General features: G+C 37.5%; 1 protein-coding gene across 1 annotated transcript in view; it reads left to right on the top strand.

Annotated features, from left to right (window-relative positions):
- Nucleotides 1-18,510, top strand: part of LOC114650834 (TRPM8 channel-associated factor homolog) — a 40,837-nt gene extending 22,327 nt beyond the window's left edge. Inside the window, exons 6-8 of the mRNA XM_051926661.1 lie at nt 5,995-6,234; nt 8,822-9,159; nt 18,224-18,510. Of these exons, the coding sequence (XP_051782621.1) occupies nt 5,995-6,234; nt 8,822-9,159; nt 18,224-18,475 (830 nt within the window). The 3' untranslated portion in view covers nt 18,476-18,510. The remainder of the gene's footprint in view (nt 1-5,994; nt 6,235-8,821; nt 9,160-18,223) is intronic.
- The last annotated feature ends 4,346 nt before the right edge of the window (nt 18,511-22,856 follow it).

Here is a 22,856-nt window from a genome sequence, read left to right as displayed (position 1 = left end):
TATATATATATATATATATATACATATATACTATATATGTAATATATAATATAATATTATATATATATATATATATATATATATATATATATATATATATATATATATATATTATATACTGCGATGGGTTGGCACCCTGCCCGGGATTGGTTCCTGCCTTGTGCCCTGTGTTGGCTGGGATTGGCCAGGATTTTCCAGCACCACAATTAATGAGTGTAACATCCTTACATCAAAACTTCTGTTATCCTTACCTGAAAAAAATCACAGAATCAATTTTTTTCAATAACCAGGAGGTTCGTCTTGCAGTGCGTTATTAGCACAGGCTCTCAACCTATGTGTAATAAATTATATACCAAATATGCTTACTTCAGGGAAAATGTTTTCTTCTTCCATTTATTCTACAAGTAAGTCACAACATTTTATTTATTTATTTGAGTCGGAAAAACACAATGATACTTTTAGCAATTATTTCTGCAGGCATAGTAGCCATGAATTGGTTTGGTGTTTAGACAGTCTACAAAGATGTGGCAGAGTCTACCCCTAACAATGGCATATTTACCGTCTAAGTGCCTCTTAATGCAGGCCTTCGCTTTCACGTGTTCCCATGTATCCTTGCTCATTATTTTCTTTTGGGCCTTGTCCAGTTCAATTACTGTACACTGCAAAAATTTCGATTTAGGAACAGAACTTATGGCTTATTGCTCCACACGTAATCATAAGAGGAAACACGTGTTGAGGAATTCTGTGGAACATTTCTTGGGTATTCTTGTCATGGCAGTATGTTTTTTAAGTTAAACATCTCAGCCTGGCTGTTTCAGGTAATATATCCATCAAACTGTATTCATTTTCCCCAAGTGACAATATGAACAAACTCTCTGAAAGCTTGAAATGAACCATAATCTCTACTTAAACTATTTCAGAAGGGAATCTCTCTATTATAAAAAAAATCTTTGGGAGGGAGACTAGGAAGATGAGACGTGATCTTCTTGGAAAACAATTTGAAGTCCCACGAGAGACACATTAAGTTGCTCCCAGCTCTTAAAACAATGACAAGCGACAAGCAAAACACGCAGCTTGCCAGCAGCAGAAACCCAGCAGATGATCCGACCGCATCTCCTTAGCATGTGTTCAGCCGCCCCCTCTTCACAACGTGAGCAGCGTTATATGTCCTGTGAGAGATTAAACCACACCCGGGATCTGAAATAAAGGACAAGTATTATTTTTACAACATCACGCGAGACAAGGCAGTGTGGCATCATTTAAAATAAGTCCACGGACATCTAACTTAACAGTTGTTGGATTGCTTTTGGAAGACACGCTTCATATGCTCCCAGCTCGCCAGCAGCAGAAAGCCATCCGATGATCTGACCACTTTTCCTTAGCGTGTGTTCAGCCGCTCTAAATACCCCCCCCCCCTTCACAACGCGAAAAGGGCAGCTGATGTACAGGCTTTGAAATGATCGGGCAGCAAGACAAGCAGAACAGGCAGCTCGCCAACAGCAGAAAGACAGCAGATGATCCTACGGCATTTCTTTAGCGTGCGTTCAGCCGCACCCCCTTCACAACGCGAGCAGCGTTATACGTCCTGCGAGAAAGAGATGTAACCATCAAAATAATAATCTCTTTAAATTGTATATCTAGTAAACCAAACCTAAGGGTGGGTGAGTGAAGAAGGCAGGGGGAAGAGCCCCCTAGTCTATTAAAATAAAATGCATGAGCAGCAAAATCCTGTCAATTGTATAAGACAGGTTTTAAAAAGGCAAACTGTGATCAGATTTTGAAATGTAAGCAACAAATACCATTGCAGCTGCTCAAACATTGATTTAAACCAGCAATAACATCTGCGTACCTATCTCAGGAAGCACTCTTTAGAAGTGTTGTGAAAATCCGAAAGATTAATGATTGAAATACTACTGAATTTAGACATGTAGCACATGTTAATGGTGCCAAAGTCATGAGTGATCTCTTTTAACACTGCAATAATATACTTGCATATGTGATGTTGTCTTATTATGCTGCAGTAAGAGGATCATGCTCTCATCTCATCAGAATAACCAAAGACACAAAAAACTTTTGCATTTTTGATAGTGTGTTTAGAACAATTAAAATATGAGTCTACACAGACTACATAGGCTGTAGTTTTGTAATTGTGTTATACTTATCTGCAAATGTCTGAAATTGCTAAAGCTAATAGACTTGCATCAAAGGTTTTGGTAACACTTTGGTTTAGGTACTGAAAAAATGCATCTATTACTCGTTTATTCTTATGTAACAAGACCTTAGCAAACTCTTCTTTGGGTCTTCATAACACTTCCAAAGCATCAGTAAAGTGTTTATTCATCTCTGTAATGTGACTTACTGACAAAATGTCACTTTGGGGTGAGTGCTCTGAGGTGGTGTAACTGTGACACATCTCTCTTGATGTTACATATTTAGTATAAGACCTGTGAATCCTTCATATTAGCAAGTAATTTTACCATCATGCCACTATGTGACAGTGCCCAGGGATGAATAATGTATCTACTGATGTTTTATAAAAGTGTTATGAAGACCAAAAGAAGCAGTTAAAGCCTTGTTGCATAAGAGTACATGGGTAATAGATGCATTTTTGCAGTACCTAAACTAAAGTGTTACCAAAGTGTCTAATGAAATGATTATGTCTACAGGTTGTTGTCTTCAAAGTAAAATCTCTCCTATGTAGCATACTTCTTTAATGACCTTAAGTATATACTTTAGTGGAGCTGTGCCGTTTTCTCATAGATATGTAAGGATATCGTCAAATAACTCCATTCCTTGACTCTGTAAAAAACACAGGCTTACACCTCTTATCGCACTTTAGCCATTGCTTACTTTTCAGTGACTCTTTTGTGGCTGTGCTGACAGGTTTATTGATTTGCTCAGGGCAACTCTGCAATCCAGATGTGAGACATGAGCCTGCTAGTCTGCATTTTCAAGTACAGCTCCTTAGTTGTATTGTTGAACTGTCATTATGGTATATTCAACAATTAACATGAAAAATGTGTTAGATTCTTCAGACCAGTTTGGACTGGACTTGCTTGTTCAAAACCTTCAATAAAAAGCATAGTTAAAAGGTCAAAATGGCAGCATTCTTGAATTGTTTATTTAACATAAAATATCTTTAGTTACTGATATCTCACCCTATCTTAAACAAACGTATTTGATCTTGACTGCTTTAAAGCGTTTTGTATTTTACCTCAATGTTAAACTAACATGAAGCATAGAATATGTGCAATATTCATTGTTTTGTTTATACTTTAATGTTCACATTTGGGTGGTGCAAATTGGGTTTAAATTGCTCAATCATCATTCCTGTGTCTCCATGTTTGTATGTGTTTTCTTCCTGACATTTGTTCCACATCCCCCAAGATGTCCTTGTTAGAGTAACTGCTGATCTTGCAATGGACTGGACCTCTGCCCAGGTCTCAGTGTCGTTTGAAGGCCATTTGGAGACCTAGACTACCCACTGTGGAGACTTTCTCCTCATTGTCCACAGTGGGTAGTCGGTATTACTAAATTTCAGCTGCCTGTTACCCCTTGGTGTCTGGAGCCCTTTCAATAGCACAAGTGGTGCCACTACCGTGGACCTAAAGGGGTGCATGACCAGTGAGTAACGGCGTCCACTCAGTATCATCAGAGTCTGAAGACTTGCCTCCCTCTGGTTTGGTTTCATTAACGGCACTCACTCACTACCATTGCATTTTGATGACCGACGGTGACCCCTTAACACTTACTTGATGGACTGAATAGCTCTGCCAGGGCTGTCTCCTGCCTTGTGCACAATATTTCTAGGTAGTTTCTGGCCCCAGTGCCCCCAAACTGGGTCAATCATGTTCTGATTTGGAGATTGTCAATTTATAAAAAACAAAAAGTGACACAACCTTTTTTATTTTTTTGCACCTTCATATAATTTACAATAATTATAGAGCCAGTAAAAATATTCACCTCTGCAAAGTGGTCCAAGTAAATTACTATAAAACACAAAATAATTAATTGAATAATTATTCACGCACTTGAATATGACACAGCTAAATCATCACTGGTTTTAGAAGTCACATAATTATTTAAATGGGGATCTATAGTCAAGGGGTTTTAAATGATTGTGATGTACAACAACTGCAGCTACATTTGAAAGGTCCATCATGTGCTGAGTCAGTATGGTGGCCTAGCTTAACCTACACAGTAAAGACAAAAGGACACTTCTGGAGCCCAGTTAAATCAGTCTTTAAGAAATGGAACGAGTATATCACTGCTGTTAACCTACCTATAGCAGGCTGTCCTCAAAGAAATGACTGACCAAGCCAGAGGAAGAGTAGTGAGGGAGTCCACCAAGAGACCTGTGATAACTATGAAGGTGTTAAAAGTCACAGTAGTTACGATTGGAGAGACTGTGCATAAAACAACTGCTCCCCGGGCGCTTGTCCAGTCACTGCTTTTTAAAAAAAAAAACTCAAATGAAATCTTAGATAGAGTTTGCTAGAAGACACAGGGGACACTCTGATGTCAGCTGGAAGAAGATACCATGGCCTGATGAGCCTTCTGGACATTAAACTAAATGTCACAGATGGTGTAATGCAAACACTGCATACTATCAAAAACACACCATCTCATCATGAGGCATGGTACTACATCATGTTGGGGGAATGCTTCTCTGCAGAAGACCTGAAAAAACTTGTAAGTGTAGAGGATAAAATCAATGCAGAAAAACACTGGGACATACCAGAGGAAAAACCTGATGCAGTCTGACAAAACATGCAATTTAATTGGGAGAATATTTGTTTTACAGCCAGACAATGACCCCAAGCATAAAGCCAAAGCTACATAGGAATGGCTTAAAAACAACAATGTTTATGTCCTGGAGAGGCCCAGTCAGAGTCCAGATCTCAATCTGATTGGCTGTTCACTCACAATATCCATGCCACCTGACACAGTATAAAGTTTTGTAAAGAACAAATGAAAAACCTGCAATGCAGAGACATGCAAGGGCTGCTACAGAGAAACTGGTCAGCACAGACTCTAGGCTAGAATTCCTGCCAATCAGTCATTGTCCAACCCACGGGGGTCTGTTGGAGCCAATCCCAGCCAGCACAGGGCACAAGGCAGGAACAAATCCCAGGCAGGGCGCCAGTCCACCACAGGGTACACACACACACACCAAGCACACACTAGGGACAATTTAGGATCGCCAATGTACCTAACCAGCATGTCTTTGGACTGTGGGAGGAAACTGGAGCACCCGGAGGAAACTCACACAGACATGGGGAGAACATGCAAACTCCATGCAGGGAGGACCCGGGAAGTGAACCCAGGTCTCCTTACTGTGAGGCAGCAGCACTACCACTGTGCCACCGTGCTGCCCTAGAGTTGCTGCCATATACTAACTTCTGATTTGAAGAGGCTGAATATTTGTGCGATCAATTTTTTTTATGTTTTATATTTGTCATCAGTTTAGATCACTTTGCAGGGATCTGTTTTCATCATAACAGGCAATGCTCTTTTTCTGTTGACCCAAAAGTCAAATTAAAGTAAATCCACTATAGTTCAGTCTTGTATAATAATAAGATGTTAAAACTTGCAAAACGGTTACATATGTTTTATGCACACTGTACCTTCTATGCTGTTTTTAAATTGCTGATTACCTTGATACTGAATAAAGTGATAGCGGAGGGATTGTGGTAGAGCCCCACGTAATGTTATAAAGAATTCATGAAAAAAACAGGGAGGAGAGTTAGTGTAATATTTCTCTGGTCTTACCTGTGAGACTCTAGGCTTGTGAAAATATATTGAATGCTTTGTTGTTAAAGATTATGAAAATCCAAAAATGACTGGGTAATTTGTTTTTACTATACTTGTGTTATTATTAATATCATTAATCACTACCATGTACTGTATATTGAAGTTAATATAAGATGACACTAGGAATAGAACGTTGTAAAGTACATGTAAATTTTCTAATGAAGATTATTTTCTATTAAGGAAAAAGCAGTAATGCCAAGTGGACTGACAGCATTCGGAACCATCCAGCACCCTGGGCTGAGCTTGAGGCCAATAATATCATCCTAACAGTACCATCTGATAGCATTCGCACATTGGACGATCCTGAATCCCTTCTGGGGCTCTGGAATGACTTGATGAAGAGTATCACCGAATTGGCAGCAATCCCAGAAACATTTCCTCGAAAAGAAAGGATCGTAGCAGATGTCCAGATATCTGCTGGCAAGTATATTATGACAATTAGTCATTTGTTATATTGTTGTATAAAGTAACAAAGCCATTTATTTCTTTGTAAAACTCAACTACAGTTTTATTATAGCAAGAACTACCAAATTGGGGCTCAGTGGAGCACAACCTCATACTCAGAAAGACACCAGTATATTCAAACATACAGCAAGCAGCCATACTCAAAAATAATACACACGAGGGGGGTTGAAAATGGAAGAAACAACAAAACAGTAAAAAGAATAAAATAACAAAAGTTACGTCCTTTCTGGGCCTACCTAAACAAAGTCAGGCTAGCTAGTGATCTCCAGCATGAAGTGTGTTTAAGCCTACCTCCATGCCTTCTTCAGTATACTAGAATACTACTCCTCATCACCAGTCAAGCTCATATCTCTACTTTTTCCCAACTCAAGCCTCATTTGACTGAGGAGGCAGCCGCCTTTACAAGGCTACGACCTGAAGCACTTCTGATGCCATTTAAACTCTCTAGAGTCAGCCCTTATTCCACAGAGACTCATGCAAAGACTTCTGTGAGAAGACATCATAGTTACATATTGCTGCTCTCCTCTAGAAGCTTTGGGGATTCCAATTCTTTTTTTACAATTCCAATCTAAGAAGGATCTAATGATGCATCCCTTCCAGATACTAATGCCCCATATCCATGATGTGCCTGCTCCCCATCACCATGTATTATTATAAACCTCCACGTGTTTAATTTAATGTTGGAAAGCAGGCATATAAAGCCATATTTAAGATACTTTTTTATAATTGGACTACCTTACAACTATATAGAGTAGAATTACAAAAGCACTAATGAATCAAAAGAGTTAATGGATAATTTAATAAATAAAATATTAAGCTGTGACAATACTATAGGCTACGTAAAAATACCTTTACACTACTGTATATAAAGAATAGTTAGCAAGTAATGTCTAGCATATACCACTGCACTCAAACAACCAACACATTGATTCTGAAAATATTGTTTGTAAAAATGTTCTTTTATGCGGTGGGTTGGCACCCTGCCCAGGATTGGTTCCTGCCTTGTGCCCAGTGTTGGCTGGGATTGGCTCCAGCAGACCCCCGTGACCCTGCGTTCGGATTCAGCGGGTTGGAAAATGGATGGATGGATGGATGAAAATGTTCTTTTAATGTAAAAGACATCAACTACATCACCCTATCCATTACCCTGTTTTGTTATGCAAAAATAAGTTGTATGTTCTCACTCACTTTTTGTCACTTTGTCACTTTCATAAAACAGTCGCAATGAGTGGGTTTTAGGTACAACCCAATAATGGTCGATGCTACTGGAAGGACTGTGAGTGATTTTTAAAGAACAGAATAGGCAGACATAAAGCCAGAATTTGGGTAGCAGCAGAACAAGCAAAGGATAGGAAGCTGATAGATGTACTGTATAAATTACTAAATAGGCTTCCAGGACCAGAGTAAAAGCAGACATTGGCATTGGGTGAAGCAAAGACACGAGGTAATATGAATCACAATATAAGGCAATGGCAAAATCTATAATTAAATAGGCAATGCTCAAAACAAACTTTCATGGAGACACAATATGCACTGCTATACTTTCTTCTTCATCATCTTTTCCCATTTCTATTTGGTATCGGTGTGCTTGATTAACCTTCTCCATAATGCTCAGTCATGCACCTCCTCTTCGTCAAGCCCTTTTCCTTCAGATCTTCTTTTACTTTGTCCATCCACCTCCTCTTTGGCGTCCGTCACTTTCTCTTACCATGGACTTCCATTTCCATCACTCTTTTGCCCACATAGTCATCGTCTCCCCTCACCACATGTCCATACCACTTCAACCTGCTTTCCTGCACTTTCTTTTGTTGTACTTCCGATTGTCTCATTTCTTATTCTCTGCTTTTCTGTAACTCCATACCCCCACCTCAACATTCTCATTTCTGAAATATCTAATTTCTTCTCCTGTGCTCCCTTTACTGTCCATGTCTCAGCTTCATACATCATTGCTGAACTTACTACTGTCTTAAAAACCTTACTGTACCTTTAATGTCTGCATTAATTCATCATTCACAGAATACTCCTGATATCTTTTTCCAGTGATTCATCCGTGCTGCACTCTATTAATTATCTCTGAATTTAATTTCCATCTTAGGATACCACTGATCCTAGGAATCTAAATATATACACTCTTTTCAATAGCTCTCTCTGCAGACTAACTTCTGATTCCTGACCATCATTAAACCTCATATATTCTGTCTTCTTCCTATTTATCCTGAATCCTCTGTCTTTCAAAGTCCTTTTACATTCTTTCAAAAAAAAAAAGCTCTTAAATTAATTTACAAACAACCACGGCATGACCAATGTGACCAATGCATAATTACAGTTTGTAGGGAACACTAGAAGGGACAAAATCAAATGGAAAGGGCATGGTTTAAGAATTAAGGCTGCATGTAAGCTCGACAACATCTAATCACATGAAAACAGTTGTGGACATTTACTAAACCTCTTTTAACTCTATCCACACCGCTTTACTTTGTCTAAAACTACATTCACCCTTGCTGTCTTTATTGTTCTGTCACCCTCTACCAATTTCTATTAGGTTGGATGCATGCTGGTTACCCTATCATGATTCATTTGCCTTCACTGAAGTCTATTATAGATGAAAAGGTTATGAGAAAAGAAGGCCTATGGGGCCCCATTCATGAATTAGGCCACAATCAGCAACAGGATGGCTGGGAGTTCCGCCCTTACACCAAAGAAGCAACCTGCAACCTGTGGTCTGTCTATGTTAATGAAAAAGTCTTGAACATTTCACGGGAGTTAGCTGCAGGTGACTATACAATGGCATACCGTGAAGGAGTTATAAAAGCCTATCTGGGAAAAGGAGCCAAACTTGAAAACTGGACAACTTGGACTTGTTTGGAGACATACATGCAGGTGAGTGTTACATATTTCACATGTATGCCACTCGTAATCAACATTTTACAGATTGCTGTTGTAAGAGTTCTATTTTCCATAATGCTACTTGTAAACCATTTGTTTCAATTCTGGGAGATGAACCTGGCAACTCTGCTATATTCTAGCCCAAGCTATCTTTGAGGAAAAAGCAAAGCATTTAAGGTAATAGGTGACTGTTGACATTGTGATATCATGACATGTGTCATGCAGAATGTGACTCAACTGTAATATAATACAAAAGTTAAAAATAAACTGGCAACCTTAAAAGTTAAGGTTCATTGGCTTGACCACTATACTACACCACGCTGCCTGCATAGGGTAAATGTACCAGTTTAGGGTTGTGAGCAATTTATATTACTATTTTATGATATAATGTAAAATAATATTACATAACATAGTATTCAAAATAAAGTACAGAGAAATTATGATCGGCTTCTTAAAAATGAAAAATGCATGTTTGGTGGGGGACAAAAAATAAGTAGTGCACATTTTTGCAGATTCCATGTTTTAAGTACATTTTTTCTTTGTGTTTGAACTTAGGCATATTTACTTTTATTTTCTCTGGAAGACATAAGATATATACACTGTTGCACTTTTACATCTTCCCCAATTATATAAAAACTGCAGGGCTGTCTTACCAGCATCATATGCCCCCAGGCAAAATAGTGCGCTGTGGCCCCTGTTTTGATAGCAAAACATAAACACAGATAGGCCTCAGAAACATTGTGGGCCCCTATGCTCCTGGGGCCCCCGGCCTTTGCCCATTGTGCTCATACATTAAGATGGCCCTGAGGTAATGCTTTTTACGATACTTTATATGCTTGGTATACTTTCTAAACATTGTTTCCTAATTCTTTCTGTTATCATTACTATTATAAATCTATCCATTCATCCATTTTCTATATTATTTTCAGGTTAGGGCAGTAAGGAACATTGTCAGAGCTCTGCTGTTTTTATTTTGGATTTGTTGTGAATGTTCTTATGCATTCATAATATACTTTTTGTTAGAAACTGTACCTAACATCTTTTGGAGTGTGTGGTTCTCAAACTCATGGGGGCCCCATAAGGCTGCTGATTTTTGTTCCCACCAAATAATGATTTCAGTGGGACTCGTAGTCTAATTATACAGGCTGTTATTTCCCAAGTTCTAAGTTTTGGGATCAATTTACAAATTCTAAAACTAAGTTTTATAAGTTTTTATTAGAATGCACCAACACATTTATGTATATTGCATGAAGATAATTTAGTTTTTAATTGTTTTTAAGTCTTTCATTACACCATGATTTTCATTCCGTTTTTCCAAGCCTTATGGTTATTTGCTCCATTATCTGTTACTGAGCATGTTAAACGAGACTGAAGTAGTTGCAGACTCTCTCAGTATTTCTAAATCTATTATAAATATTTTTAAATTACTGTACTAATGTATTATTATAAATGTAATTATAATTAAATGATCTGCAACAAGAACAAATGGACACAGTTGGAAACTTATTAATGACAAACTTTGCACAGATGTTGGTAAGTTACTCTTCATGCAAAGAACCAAAGACACATGGAATAAATTGCCAAATAGTGTGAGGGAGAGTGGAACTTTAGGGACTTTCAAATCTGAATTTGATGCTATTTTGGACAATCTACGTAGATGAATTGAATATCTACATGTTAAAATGTGACTTGAGTTTATCTGAAGGCAGAAAAAGAGAGGAGGAGAGTAATTCATTTAATGAGAGCAAATGGAGGTAAAAATGACACAGTGTTTGTGACACTGTCTGAAACAAAACAAGACTGAGACTGAGAACTGCTGGTTTAACTTGAATTTATAGAACACCATCTAAAGGAAGACACCATTAAATGCAACCATTTTCAGCATTTTGTTCTCAATTAATTTACGCTGATGTTTAGATCTTATTTTCACTTAAATGTTACAGTTGGTTTCTGTTGAGCCTTTTTGGTTAAATGTGTACCCACTTCAAACTATAACACAATAAATTATGACAAACTAAAACATGCAATGTATAATTGTTTAAAAGCCACTGAAGACTGCAGCACAATGGCACAATGGATGTCTGTGTTACTGCTCCCCTTCACTAAATGAAACACAGGAAGTCCTCAAGGTTGTTTCATCATTTATTAATTACACTGCATCCTTGTGACCAGAAACACAACTAAGCTCATGGTTCCATTATCAATATGACAAAATAACTGTGGTTTTATGATGCATAACTGATGAGAAAGAAAGCCATTACACAAATCAAGTAGATCATCTAGAGGCACCAAGATGTGGAGATGTGTTCCATGCTGGTTGCACATGCAAGAAAGAATTAGAAAATATAGATAATAATGATAATACATTTTATTTATACAGAACATTGTATAAACAATTTCATCTGTAGGGGCCTCATGTATAATGCTGTGTGTAGAATTCACACTAAAACATGGCGTACGGACAAAAGTGGAAATGTGCATACACACAAAATAATCCAGGTGCATAAAACTGTGCATATGCCAAGTTCCACACACTTCCCCTTTATAAATCCCAATGAATGTGAATTTAATGCACATGCCTACAGCCCCACCCCAACTCCTCCCAGAATTTTGCATATTTGAATATGCAAATCAATATAAATTGCCCATTCCGTTCTGTGTTTTGTTAAAAGTCAATGGTAAAAGCACATATAAAAAAGAAGAATTTCACCGAATGCAAAGTGGAGGTCCTACTCAGTGAACTGGAGGCAAGGAAAAACTTATTTTTTGGTGGATTAGGTAGTGGTATGAGCAACAAAAGGAAATTGATGGAATGACACTCAAAAGTTCAAGTTCAGAAAGTGCCCAAAATAAAAAAGAAGTGGTCAGATGTCAAAGTCGATCTAAAAATGCGATTCATAGCCCACTGTCTGACTGTCACATAGAAGCAATATTAGGGCACAGAGAAAAAAAAAAAAATAGAGACATAGTGAAGAAAAAAAATGTCAAAATGGCGACTTTTAGTCAGAAATTTACAATTTAATATCATAGTTTATCTAATCATTAAACTAGAATGTCGTACACTTCATCTTAACATTGTTGTTTAATTTACTAGAGCTTCTCAAATCCCATCATAACTAAAATAGCATTCTATGTGTTCTATGTGTGTGAATCACTTAATGCTTCTTAAATGGACTTTCTCTTTTGCAGACAGGAGCGTGCAGGCAGTGATTGCCACATAGAATACGTTACATTCATAATATTAAAGCTCTCTGAACATTTTAGAATCCTAAGATGTATACTTGATATCATTTTCATAATGAAATGTATTAAAGCATGTATTAAACATTTGGGGGCACAATTGCACAGCAGTAGTGATGAACTGGTGCCCCATCCAGGGATTGTTCCTGCCTCCCGCAAAATGCATGCTATGACGCATGCGACCATGGATGATATAATGTATTGCAGCAGTATTGTGTCTGTCAAATGTGCCAACCCCCAATTCCTGTCCTTCTGTTTTCTTTCTCCATGTAAACAATTGCCACAGTATTATCTCTGTAATAAATGTAAAACCAGCTATAAGCTTAAAGCACCAATTCTTCAAAACATTTAAGGAACATTGAGAAATCTTCGTAATACATGTTTAATTATTACATCTATCCATCCAGATTCTAGCAAGAATACAGTGCGAGGGAGGAACAATCTCTGGACGGGGTGCCAGCTCATCGGTGCACACACATGTTTAATTATTAGCAGTATACATTATGTAAATGATGTTAACAATTTTTCTGTAAAATGTAATATACATACTTTAATGCATTCCATCATAAAAACGATATCAAGTATTCATCCTAGTATTCTAACAGCACACAACTCCAAGAGAATAGCTCTTGGAAATCTAAATCGACTTAGAAGCCAGTCATCATCATCTGTAAATATGCACTCTCTTCTATTGAATTGAATTGAATTGCTTTATTGTCATTGTATGTTACAATGAGATTCAATATGTAAATCCTCCATAAACTTAATGTCTTAAACATCCATAAGCTAAATTTTCCTATAAAATAATAATACGATAAAAAACAATAAAAAATATACAATATAAACGCATAAGTATAATATATAGTGCATGTACATATAGTGCAGATAGTGCAATTGTTTCATAAAGTGGCTCAGGGTGTGCAGCATTACAGTTGTAGTGCAAGTTTACAGTGAGGTAATTGTAATTCTAAGTACAAACAGTTCTACTGGGAGCACTTGATGGACTGATGGAGTGCCTTTATAGCTCTTGGGTTGAAACTGTTTCTGAGCCTCAAGGTCCGTACAGGAAAGGCTCTGAAACGTTTTCCGGATGAGGGAAGTTCAGATAGACTGTGCGCAGTTTAGTTTTTATACATTTCAAAGTGATTGTGGAAATGGGCATACGCAACATTGTTGTGTGTACCCACCATTTACAGTATATATGAATTCCCAGGTGATTTAGAATAAATTAGAGAAAAATAAAATAAACAAGTTAAGGAAATTACATTTGGATACAGAAATCGGAATGTTCACCTCCCATAGTTCTTAGAGAGGCAGAAATAGTGGACTAAATATAAATACTTAGGAACTCTCATTAATAATATTCTGAATTAAAATTGTAATAAAGAAAATCTATTTTCTAAAAACCTATAGCATCTCTTGAGAAAATTCAGGCTATACAAAGTGAACAAGAAAGAGAACAGGAGTTTGACCAGGAAAGTAGGGGTGACCAAACTTATAATCAGGGCCAGGCAAGGGGTCAGAATAATAATAATAATAATACATTTTATTTATATAACATCTATCCCATGCTCATCTGAGAGAACGAAAGCTTAGCAAACAACAAATCTATAAAACAGGAATCATGTTCATGGAAACGAAGGAAATATCCTAACAGTAAATCTTCTTGGCATTGTATTTTAGCTTCTTCTTAATACTTTAAAGAAAGATGCAGTGAATTCTAGTGAATTATAATTTGGTTGAATCTACAGATGGCAGAAGCTGTACAGTTCCAGTTAGGTTCCCACTTCTACATTTTTATTTAAAAATGTGGATATTAGTCTCTGTTTTTGCCTTTCTTCCACACTACACTGGGATTTTAAAGTCCCTTCTGAAAACAGAAGAATGAAGACTCTAATCAAGCTCTGATTTGCTTGTGTCTATTATATAGCCATTTCTTGATTGGATCCTGCTTATTGCAACATCTCAATCCCTGATTGGTCACCCTTCACAGAAGAAAATTACATTCCCACATAGCAGAAACTAGAAGAGTTGGTTTCCATGGCACTTGCTGTGTTGCTTACCTGTATGCATATAATCTATTTGTTGTACAACTCGAATGTTGCATACTTATGAAAAAGCCAAATACTTTACTGGACACTACAATTTTCCAATAAACCCCCAGTGTAACTATCCCTTCAAGGATTTTTCCAATGATGCACGCATGCCCAGTGCAGGCAGACATCGATATCATATGCATTTCTTGTCATTGCAGTGTTGATAAAGAAACTTTCATAAATAATGTGATGAAGATTCAAAAAATGAAAACATTATAGTGTGGATGTAGCAATAGGCAGGCAAAAATGATAAATTATGTTGCATGACCTCCATGTTAGAAAAACAGGATCAGACTTAATAATACTGTAGATATATAAATATCAGTGGCCATTCTAAAAACAGAATCCCCAGAATACTTTAACAGTTAAAATGACATAAATACAATAAACCAAATTAAACACAAAGGTTACAAACATGGGTACAAATGTTAAGTACAGTAGATATGACTGAAAAAAACAGATTTCATTTTTTTCATTTTTAAATGTGACTAAATAACAACTAACAAATTGTTTCCCTGGCATACCATTCAGGTGCATGTATAGATTTGGTTAGCTCATTTGAAAGAATTTTTAAATTTTCTAAAACACTTTCATCAAAAACTTTATTATCACAGTTTTATTTACTACATACAGTTAGGTTCATAAGTATTTGCACAGTGACTCAATATTCATAATTTTGGCTCTATATGCCACCACAATTGATTTGAAATGAATTACATTATTGATGTGTAGGCTTTCAGCATTAATCCAAAGGGTTTAACAGAAATATAGTATTGGCCATTTATGAATGACAGACATTTTTATACATGGCTCAAAAGTATCTGGACATTCAACGGAAAAGCTGTTCCATAGCCAGGTGAGAACAGTTCCCTTATTATTTCATTAACTATTAAGCAGGTAAAAGGTCTAGAGTTGATTCCAAGTGTTGAATTTGCATCTGGAAGCTGTCACTGCAAACTCTCAATATGAGGTCCAAAGAGCTGTCCATGCAAGTAAAAACAGGCCATCATTAGGCTGAGAAAATAAAACAAACCCTTAACAGAAAGAGCAGAAACACCAGGAGTGATCAGATCAACCATTTGGTACATTCGTAAAGAGAAGGAATTCACTGGTGAGTTCAGCAACACTATTTGGCTTGGACAACCATGGAAGACAACTGTGCTGGATGATTGCAGAATTCTTTCATGGCGAATAAAACCAAATCACGACATTTAGCCAAACCAAGAACACTCACTGGGAGGCAGACCAACTTCATGAAAGTAAATAGAGATGGTTTACCACGAGGTACAAACCATTGGCAAGTCTCAAACATAGGAAGGGCAGATTAGACTTTGCCAGAAACTATTTTTAAAAAAACAGTCCACTTTTAGAACAGTTTTCTTTGGACAAATAAAAATTAAGATCAGTATGTATCAGAATGATGAACTGAGAAGAATATGCAGAAGAGAAGGAATGGCTCATAATCTGTAGCATACCACCTCATCTGTGAAACATGGTGGAGGCAGTGTTATGGCATGGGCAACAGTGACTGCCAGTAAAAGTGGGTCACCTGTGTTTATCGATGACATGACTGCTGACAAAAGTTGAATTCTGAAGTGTACGGGGCTATACTGTCTGCCCAGATTCAGACAAGTGCTGCAAAACTGATAGGACGATGCTTCACAGTACAGATGGACAATGAGCCAAAACATACTGTGACAGCAAATCAAGTGCTTTTCAAGGCAAAGAGATGAAATACTCTTCAAAGGCCAATTCAATCAACTGACCTCAACTGAATTGGACATGCATTTCACTTGCTGAAGAGAAAACTGAAGGCAGAAAGTCCAAAGAACAAGCAGCACCTGAAGACAGCTGCATAAAGGCCTGCCAAAGCATCAGTAGGGTGGAAACCCAGCAATTGGAGACAGCCATGGGTTCTGGACCTCAGGCAGTCACTGACTGTATTTTCAACAACATATTAAAAATAATTATTATATTCATGATTGTGTAAGCATGTCCAAATACTTTTTTGATCCTTTGAAAGTGGAGGGATCATGTGTAAAAATGGCTGTCTAGATAGATAGATAGATAGATAGATAGATAGATAGATAGATAGATAGATAGATAGATAGATAGATAGATAGATAGATAGATAGATAGATAGATACTTTATTAATCCCAGGGGGAAATTCACATACTCCAGCAGCAGCATACTGATAAAGAAAAAATTAAATTAAAGAGTGATAACAATGCAGGTATACAGACAGACAATAACTTTGAATAATGTTAACGTTTAACCCCCCAGGTGGAATTGAAGAGTCGCATAGTGTGGGGGAGGAACGATCTCCTCAGTCTGTCAGTGGAGCAGGACAGTGACAGCAGTCTGTCGCTGAAGCTGCTCCTCTGTCTGGAGATGATACTGTTCAGTGGATGCAGTGGATTCTCCATGATTGACAGGAGTCTGCTGAGTGCCCATCGCTCTGCCATGGATGTCAAACTCCATGCCTACAATAGAGCCTGCCTTCCTCACTAGTTTGTCCAGGCGTGAGTCTGTCTGGCTAATAACATGTTTTTGTTAAATGCCTTAAATTAAAACTACAAGTATTCACTACCATCATTTCTTCATTGCTTCATTTCAAATTCATTGTGGTGGTGCACAGAGCCAAAATTATTAAAATTGTATCACTGTACAAATAAGTATGGACTTAATATTTTTGCAACAGTGAGTCATATTCAAAAATAACACTGATAAAAAATGTAATTACATGTGTTAGTATTGTTAGTTGTTTGATGTGGTTAATTTTAGTTCAAATTGCTTTAACATTACATTTTCTCTGTCCCAATGGAGATTTAAAATCTGTGCTGAATACCATATTGAATACATAAAAATATCATTATTACCAAATTGAATAAATAAATACACATCTGACATCTTACCTTTCTTATATGGTAATACACAGTAATATGGCATCTCCCCATTCTGTGTCCAGCAGCAAGGTGCAGTTGATTCACTGCTCACTGCAGATATCTCAGTGTTTTGCCATCATGACGGGGTGTCAAATGAGTAAAATAAAGAATTTATAAGTAACTGCCCCCAAGGTAAAACTAACACTGTAAACAAAACTCATAGTTGAAAACTCACAGATGTTTCTTTTTAAAGATAGACAAGTTTACAAATTCACAAATTCTTTTCAGTGGGAAATTCGTAAATTTCTAAATTTCAATGAATATTGAACTGTTACAACACATTTAAAAAAAAAAAAAATCAGTCTTCTGGAAGCCAAGTTGTTTTATGTGGACAGATAAACAGACGGACAAACAACGCAAACCCAGTAGGTGCTTTTCACTTTTAATTTGGTTTATCGCACCTAAACCTTACCTTAACCTCAATCTTTAATGATGTTATGATAGAGTCCTGCCTGCTGCAATCCTGAGTTTGAATACATGGCTTTGAAAATTAAGTGAGTAAACCATGAAAGTTGCTGTATGCATTGTAAAATTTCACAGTCATAAAACAGAAATGTTTTATATTAGAATACCTTTATTTTATTAAAATGTATTATAGTACTAACAATTGCAAAAGCATCTGATGTAGTTTCCAGAAATATTATAAAAATTACTTAAATATTTTTCAGACTGTACTTTTATATTTACTAATATGTAAAAGAAGAGGCAGACAACAACATCATTACTGAATTAGGACTTTATGTTACTGTACATATTTGTTCTGTTTTGTCTTTCAGCTGCAGGAGGCATTTGGCTGGGAACCCTACATTCAGCTGTTTTCTGACTATCAGAAAATAACCGACATAAGTTCTGATGTCACTGTCAAAATGAATATGTGGGTAGAAAGGTTTTCCAACCAGGTGAAGAAGAATCTGGTTCCTTTCTTCAAAGCTTGGGGCTTTCCCATTACAGAGGAAGTTAGTGCCAAGCTGACTTCATTACCTGAATGGGAAGAAAATCCTATGAAAAAGTATCTGAAAACAGCCTAATATCTAGGAAGAATGCACACACCTAAAACATGTTCTGCATGGATGAAAATAAGATGAAATTTGAGCTTTTAAAATGCCATAAATAAAATCAAATTTATTGATTCATATGTCTGTCTTATTTATTGATACTTATTTCTATCGGGTAATCCATTCTAGGAGGAGCGGGTCACTTCCTTTCCCCTTAGAATGGATTCCTGCACAGGAAGCAGAGTTACTGTATACCACCTGGACACAGGCCATCTTTTTATGGATTTACTTGATGCATGTGCATTTATTTATGAAAATTTGCTAGATCTGAAAATACTACTTCAGAAACAGTGCCCTGTTAGACATACAGGTTTTAATTCAGTAGACCATCGAATATGAATAATTCCGGTGGATAGCTTAATAAACCACTGAGCTAATGCATTTTCTCCAGTGTGTGAAATTTTCTGTGGTAATCTAAAGATCCAGTTGGTTGAACAGTGAAATCTTACTCTATTACTCAACTTATTATTACTCTATTATGCAATAAATTTTATATGGAGAAAGTTATTAGTTCCGAAATGTATGTGTTAAGTACAGGAATTGCATTTTACATGGATACACAGTTAGCATACAAAAACTATGCCCTGCATCATGTGTAAAAGCCACCATTCATGACATATAAAGACCACTGCAGCTTCATTCTGAATTTTTCCATCCAAAAGCAACCCCCTTTGAAGTGTGCCCTCCCGCTGATTGCCGGAAACTGAAGTAATCTCAGAAGTACTGCCACAGGTTCATCCCAAAAATGGGCCTGCTTATTGAAAATCAACATTCAGCAACAATCGAACTCTACAAGTCTATCGAGATTGATGTATTGACATTTTCATATTTATGGGTTACAGGAAATGCCTCCAGAACTGATACACATTGGCAACACGACACGGCTGGCTTACACAGTTCCCAATCTGGACACTCTCAGTATTATGGTATCAGTAAATCATGGTCACTGAGTGAGTTTATATGCACACACAAAACTAGGATAAGGTGAGTAATCCAGTTAAGGCAGAAACCTGGTTGCTTAAAATCCTCTGTTTACATGCACATGTCCACTTAAGTGTATTTTCCTTGGGCAAAATGCTCAGATGTCATAAAAATGTGCTAAAAAAAGATTGATCATCATTAATGGCTGCAATGAATCTGAGAACAAACATGAAGTCTGTATCTCCTAAGATTGTGCAGTTGAGCTTAGCACAACTTATTCAGCTCATCATTTATCAATTTCTGAAACATTGAGACAGATTATTTTTACCAGATGAAGGAACAATGCCCCCTTTGGGCATTTGCCTCAGGAGATGTATCTTTGTGGACACTTCCACTGTTTTCTACCTGTTGCTGGAAGCATCTGTGAAGCAGAGACATGCAAAGGTAGACAGAGTGCAATGGATATAACGCAGACTATGACATTCTTAACTGCAACCTGATTATGGGTTTATATGGCCACACAACTGGGTTACTTGCCAAGAAATCTTTGTGTGTTAATCTGGTTTCTGAGAGAGCAATAATCTGGTTTCTCTAACTGGAATAAGTGTATACATGGCACTTTTCAAACTAGGTTTCTGTGAATAACTGGGTTCATCAAGCACATATCAACCCACTCACTAAGATGACACCCCAGCATTGTTTCCTAATAAAGTCACCATCCTCTTTCTGCACTCCTCCAGATTTAAAGGATGTACACTCCTTCCTTTCTAGAGGGCTGCTGCCATCCAAATATCAAGTCCTGCTCAGGCTGCTGCCATACACTCATCTCAACCCATCCATCCTGTGAAGTTAATAATAAATAATAACAATTCTTTGCATTTATATAGCGCTTTTCTCACTACTCAAAGCGCTCAGCAATTGCAGGTTAAGGGCCTTGCTCAAGGGTCCAACAGAGCAGAGTCCCTATTGGCATTTACGGGATTCGAACCGGAAACCTTCCGAATGCAAGTGCAGATCCCTACCCTCAGAGCCACCACTCCGCCAATAAGTTCTCACAGACAGCCATCTTGTAGGCCTGCCTGTAAAGAGCTCTCTGCTCCCTTCTACAATATTTTCTCACAAATTCCATAATTTTTAACAATATAACAGGTTGTACGATTTTTTTTCAGGAGCTACCAAAAAATTTGATTTTCATACTTTTAGGGGCCTGACTAATTTATTTTGAGGTTCCAGACACGGGAATTCACTGTCTTTCAAACTTTGACTTGCTCTGTGGATAGGGGCACTTACTTTATGGATGGCATCCTCTTACAGCACAGGGATGAAATGTGTCCTTCAGAAATCCATCAGAATCATTTAAGCAGAAATTAGGAAATGTAGGACGAATTAAAAAAAATATACCCAGAGAAGAGAAGCCAGAATTTAGTATTTTACTAATGAGATTGTTCCCGATTAGCAAAAGCCAAGGGCACCACCCAGTGGCACAAAGTAGGGTTACAGTACATTTCTATAGTAAAGTAAAGAAGTCACACTGGCAGCAGGTGAGCTCCTGCATTTGCTAGTGACCCTGGAAAGCATAGGCCAGGGCACCAGCCTAAGTGGGAGACAGAGACAGACACAATGTGGGTTTGCTGAGCAAGTAGTGAGACACCTCTCCTGCTAGACAGAGGTCAGACCTATGAAAGAAAGAAAAGGCAGGAAAAAATGTTTTTCTTTTAACAAACAAATTAATAATAATGCTAGACAAGAAATACAGCATTTCAGCTGCCCTGCTAAACATCCCTGCTAAAAATATCAACTCACAAAGAGATACTATAAATAAAAGGATTAGGAGATCACACATTCTCAAAAAGAATCACACAAAGTTCTGAACCAGGAGATCACAATACACTGTGTGGACACTTTTTGTGACTGAAGACAGAGAAGAAAATTAAAATTAGTCAAAACCTTTTATTAATACATACCAGGCAAGGGTAAAATGTCAGAGAAACACAGTCCCAGGACACCGCGCTTCATCTGCCTCGAGCGCAGATGTCCTTGTTCTTTTATACCTTTCTAATCTCCTGATCGTTGACCACGTAAGCAAAAAATAGCATCCTGACTCATTGTACTTTTCCAATTTTTGTAAAGTCATTACCCTAAAGGTATATTTTCTTGTCACACACATCATGAAAAGAAACTTCCAGAAAGTATACATGCTTCTTGTCACGTACGCAAAACACAAACAAGTTTCATCACTCTGTCCTATTTTCTATACACACATACATTTTGTTCAATTACATCTTTTTATGTTTTCACACTCCTCCCTTTTTGAACAAAAATGATGTGGGCCTATATAACTCTATCTTGAAATGGTTGATGAAGGGGAAGGGGGAGAGAAAATGGAAGAAGCTATACACGACATGCACTCATCATGTAGCACATATGCCCTTTAGCGAACCAAAGGAATAATACAACAACCAACCAGGAGGAGGAGGCAAAATGTCACTACCAAAGAAATGAAAACAGATCTTATCCATTGTCCCCAGGATCCGAAGGAGGATGCAAACCACTGATCCCAGGGATTTGTAATGTCAGAATTAGTGGAAAGTTCTTTAGAGAGAGCAGTGAGGCCTGCCAATGCACGAGTTATTGATCCATCTGGCGCGGTATTATTTGGAATATATGTACAACAAGCATCACCAAACATAGCACAGACACCTCCCTTTTCGGCAAGTAATATGTCCAAGGCTAGACGATTTTGCCAAGTCATCAGAGAAGTACGATCAAGCTGTTCATGTATACCTTCAATAGCGTCTTTGGTGAAGTTAAGGAAACGTTGCTGGTTATAATTAATCCAGTCTACATTCTTATTAATAGTAATTTGGGGTATGATAGATTCAAAACCGGCTGCGACTTGATTCCTAGCTTTAAATCTGTCTGGGACACCCCTAGGGACTCCAATAGCATCTATGTATACTCCAGGGCCATGTAAGGAGAGGGAGGTAAGGATAGAAGTCTAAAAGGCATAGAAGTCTAAAAGGCATAGAAGTCTAAAAGGCATAACTAATTGGATTGGAGCACAGGTACCAGACCAATTAGGGGGAAAGGTGGCAAATAATTTGGACCTACGACACATCCACCAAATATCTGATCTAGGAGTGGTTTGGGAGAGAAGAAAGGAAGACAGAACGGTGTTCAGAGAAAAGGTAACCTGAAAAGTTTGAGAACAGAAAGAAAATGGTAAATCTACTACCCATGTCGCTCCATTAGATTTGAAACATGTATAATTTCCTTCGTGAGTTAGAAACATAGGGGTATCCATGTGACGGGTGGGGGAAAAAAGAATAGATAGATTAGAACACTTTGAACTAGAGAGGGGTTTCTTGGAAGTAGAAGGCAGGGCAACCCCACGGGGTCAGAAATGTTAGATAATGGGAAAGGGACTGTAGCT

The sequence above is a fragment of the Erpetoichthys calabaricus genome, chromosome 4 (assembly GCF_900747795.2).
Source record: "Erpetoichthys calabaricus chromosome 4, fErpCal1.3, whole genome shotgun sequence".
Classification (NCBI taxonomy): domain Eukaryota; kingdom Metazoa; phylum Chordata; class Cladistia; order Polypteriformes; family Polypteridae; genus Erpetoichthys; species Erpetoichthys calabaricus.
This window is presented reverse-complemented; position numbering and strand designations above follow the sequence as displayed.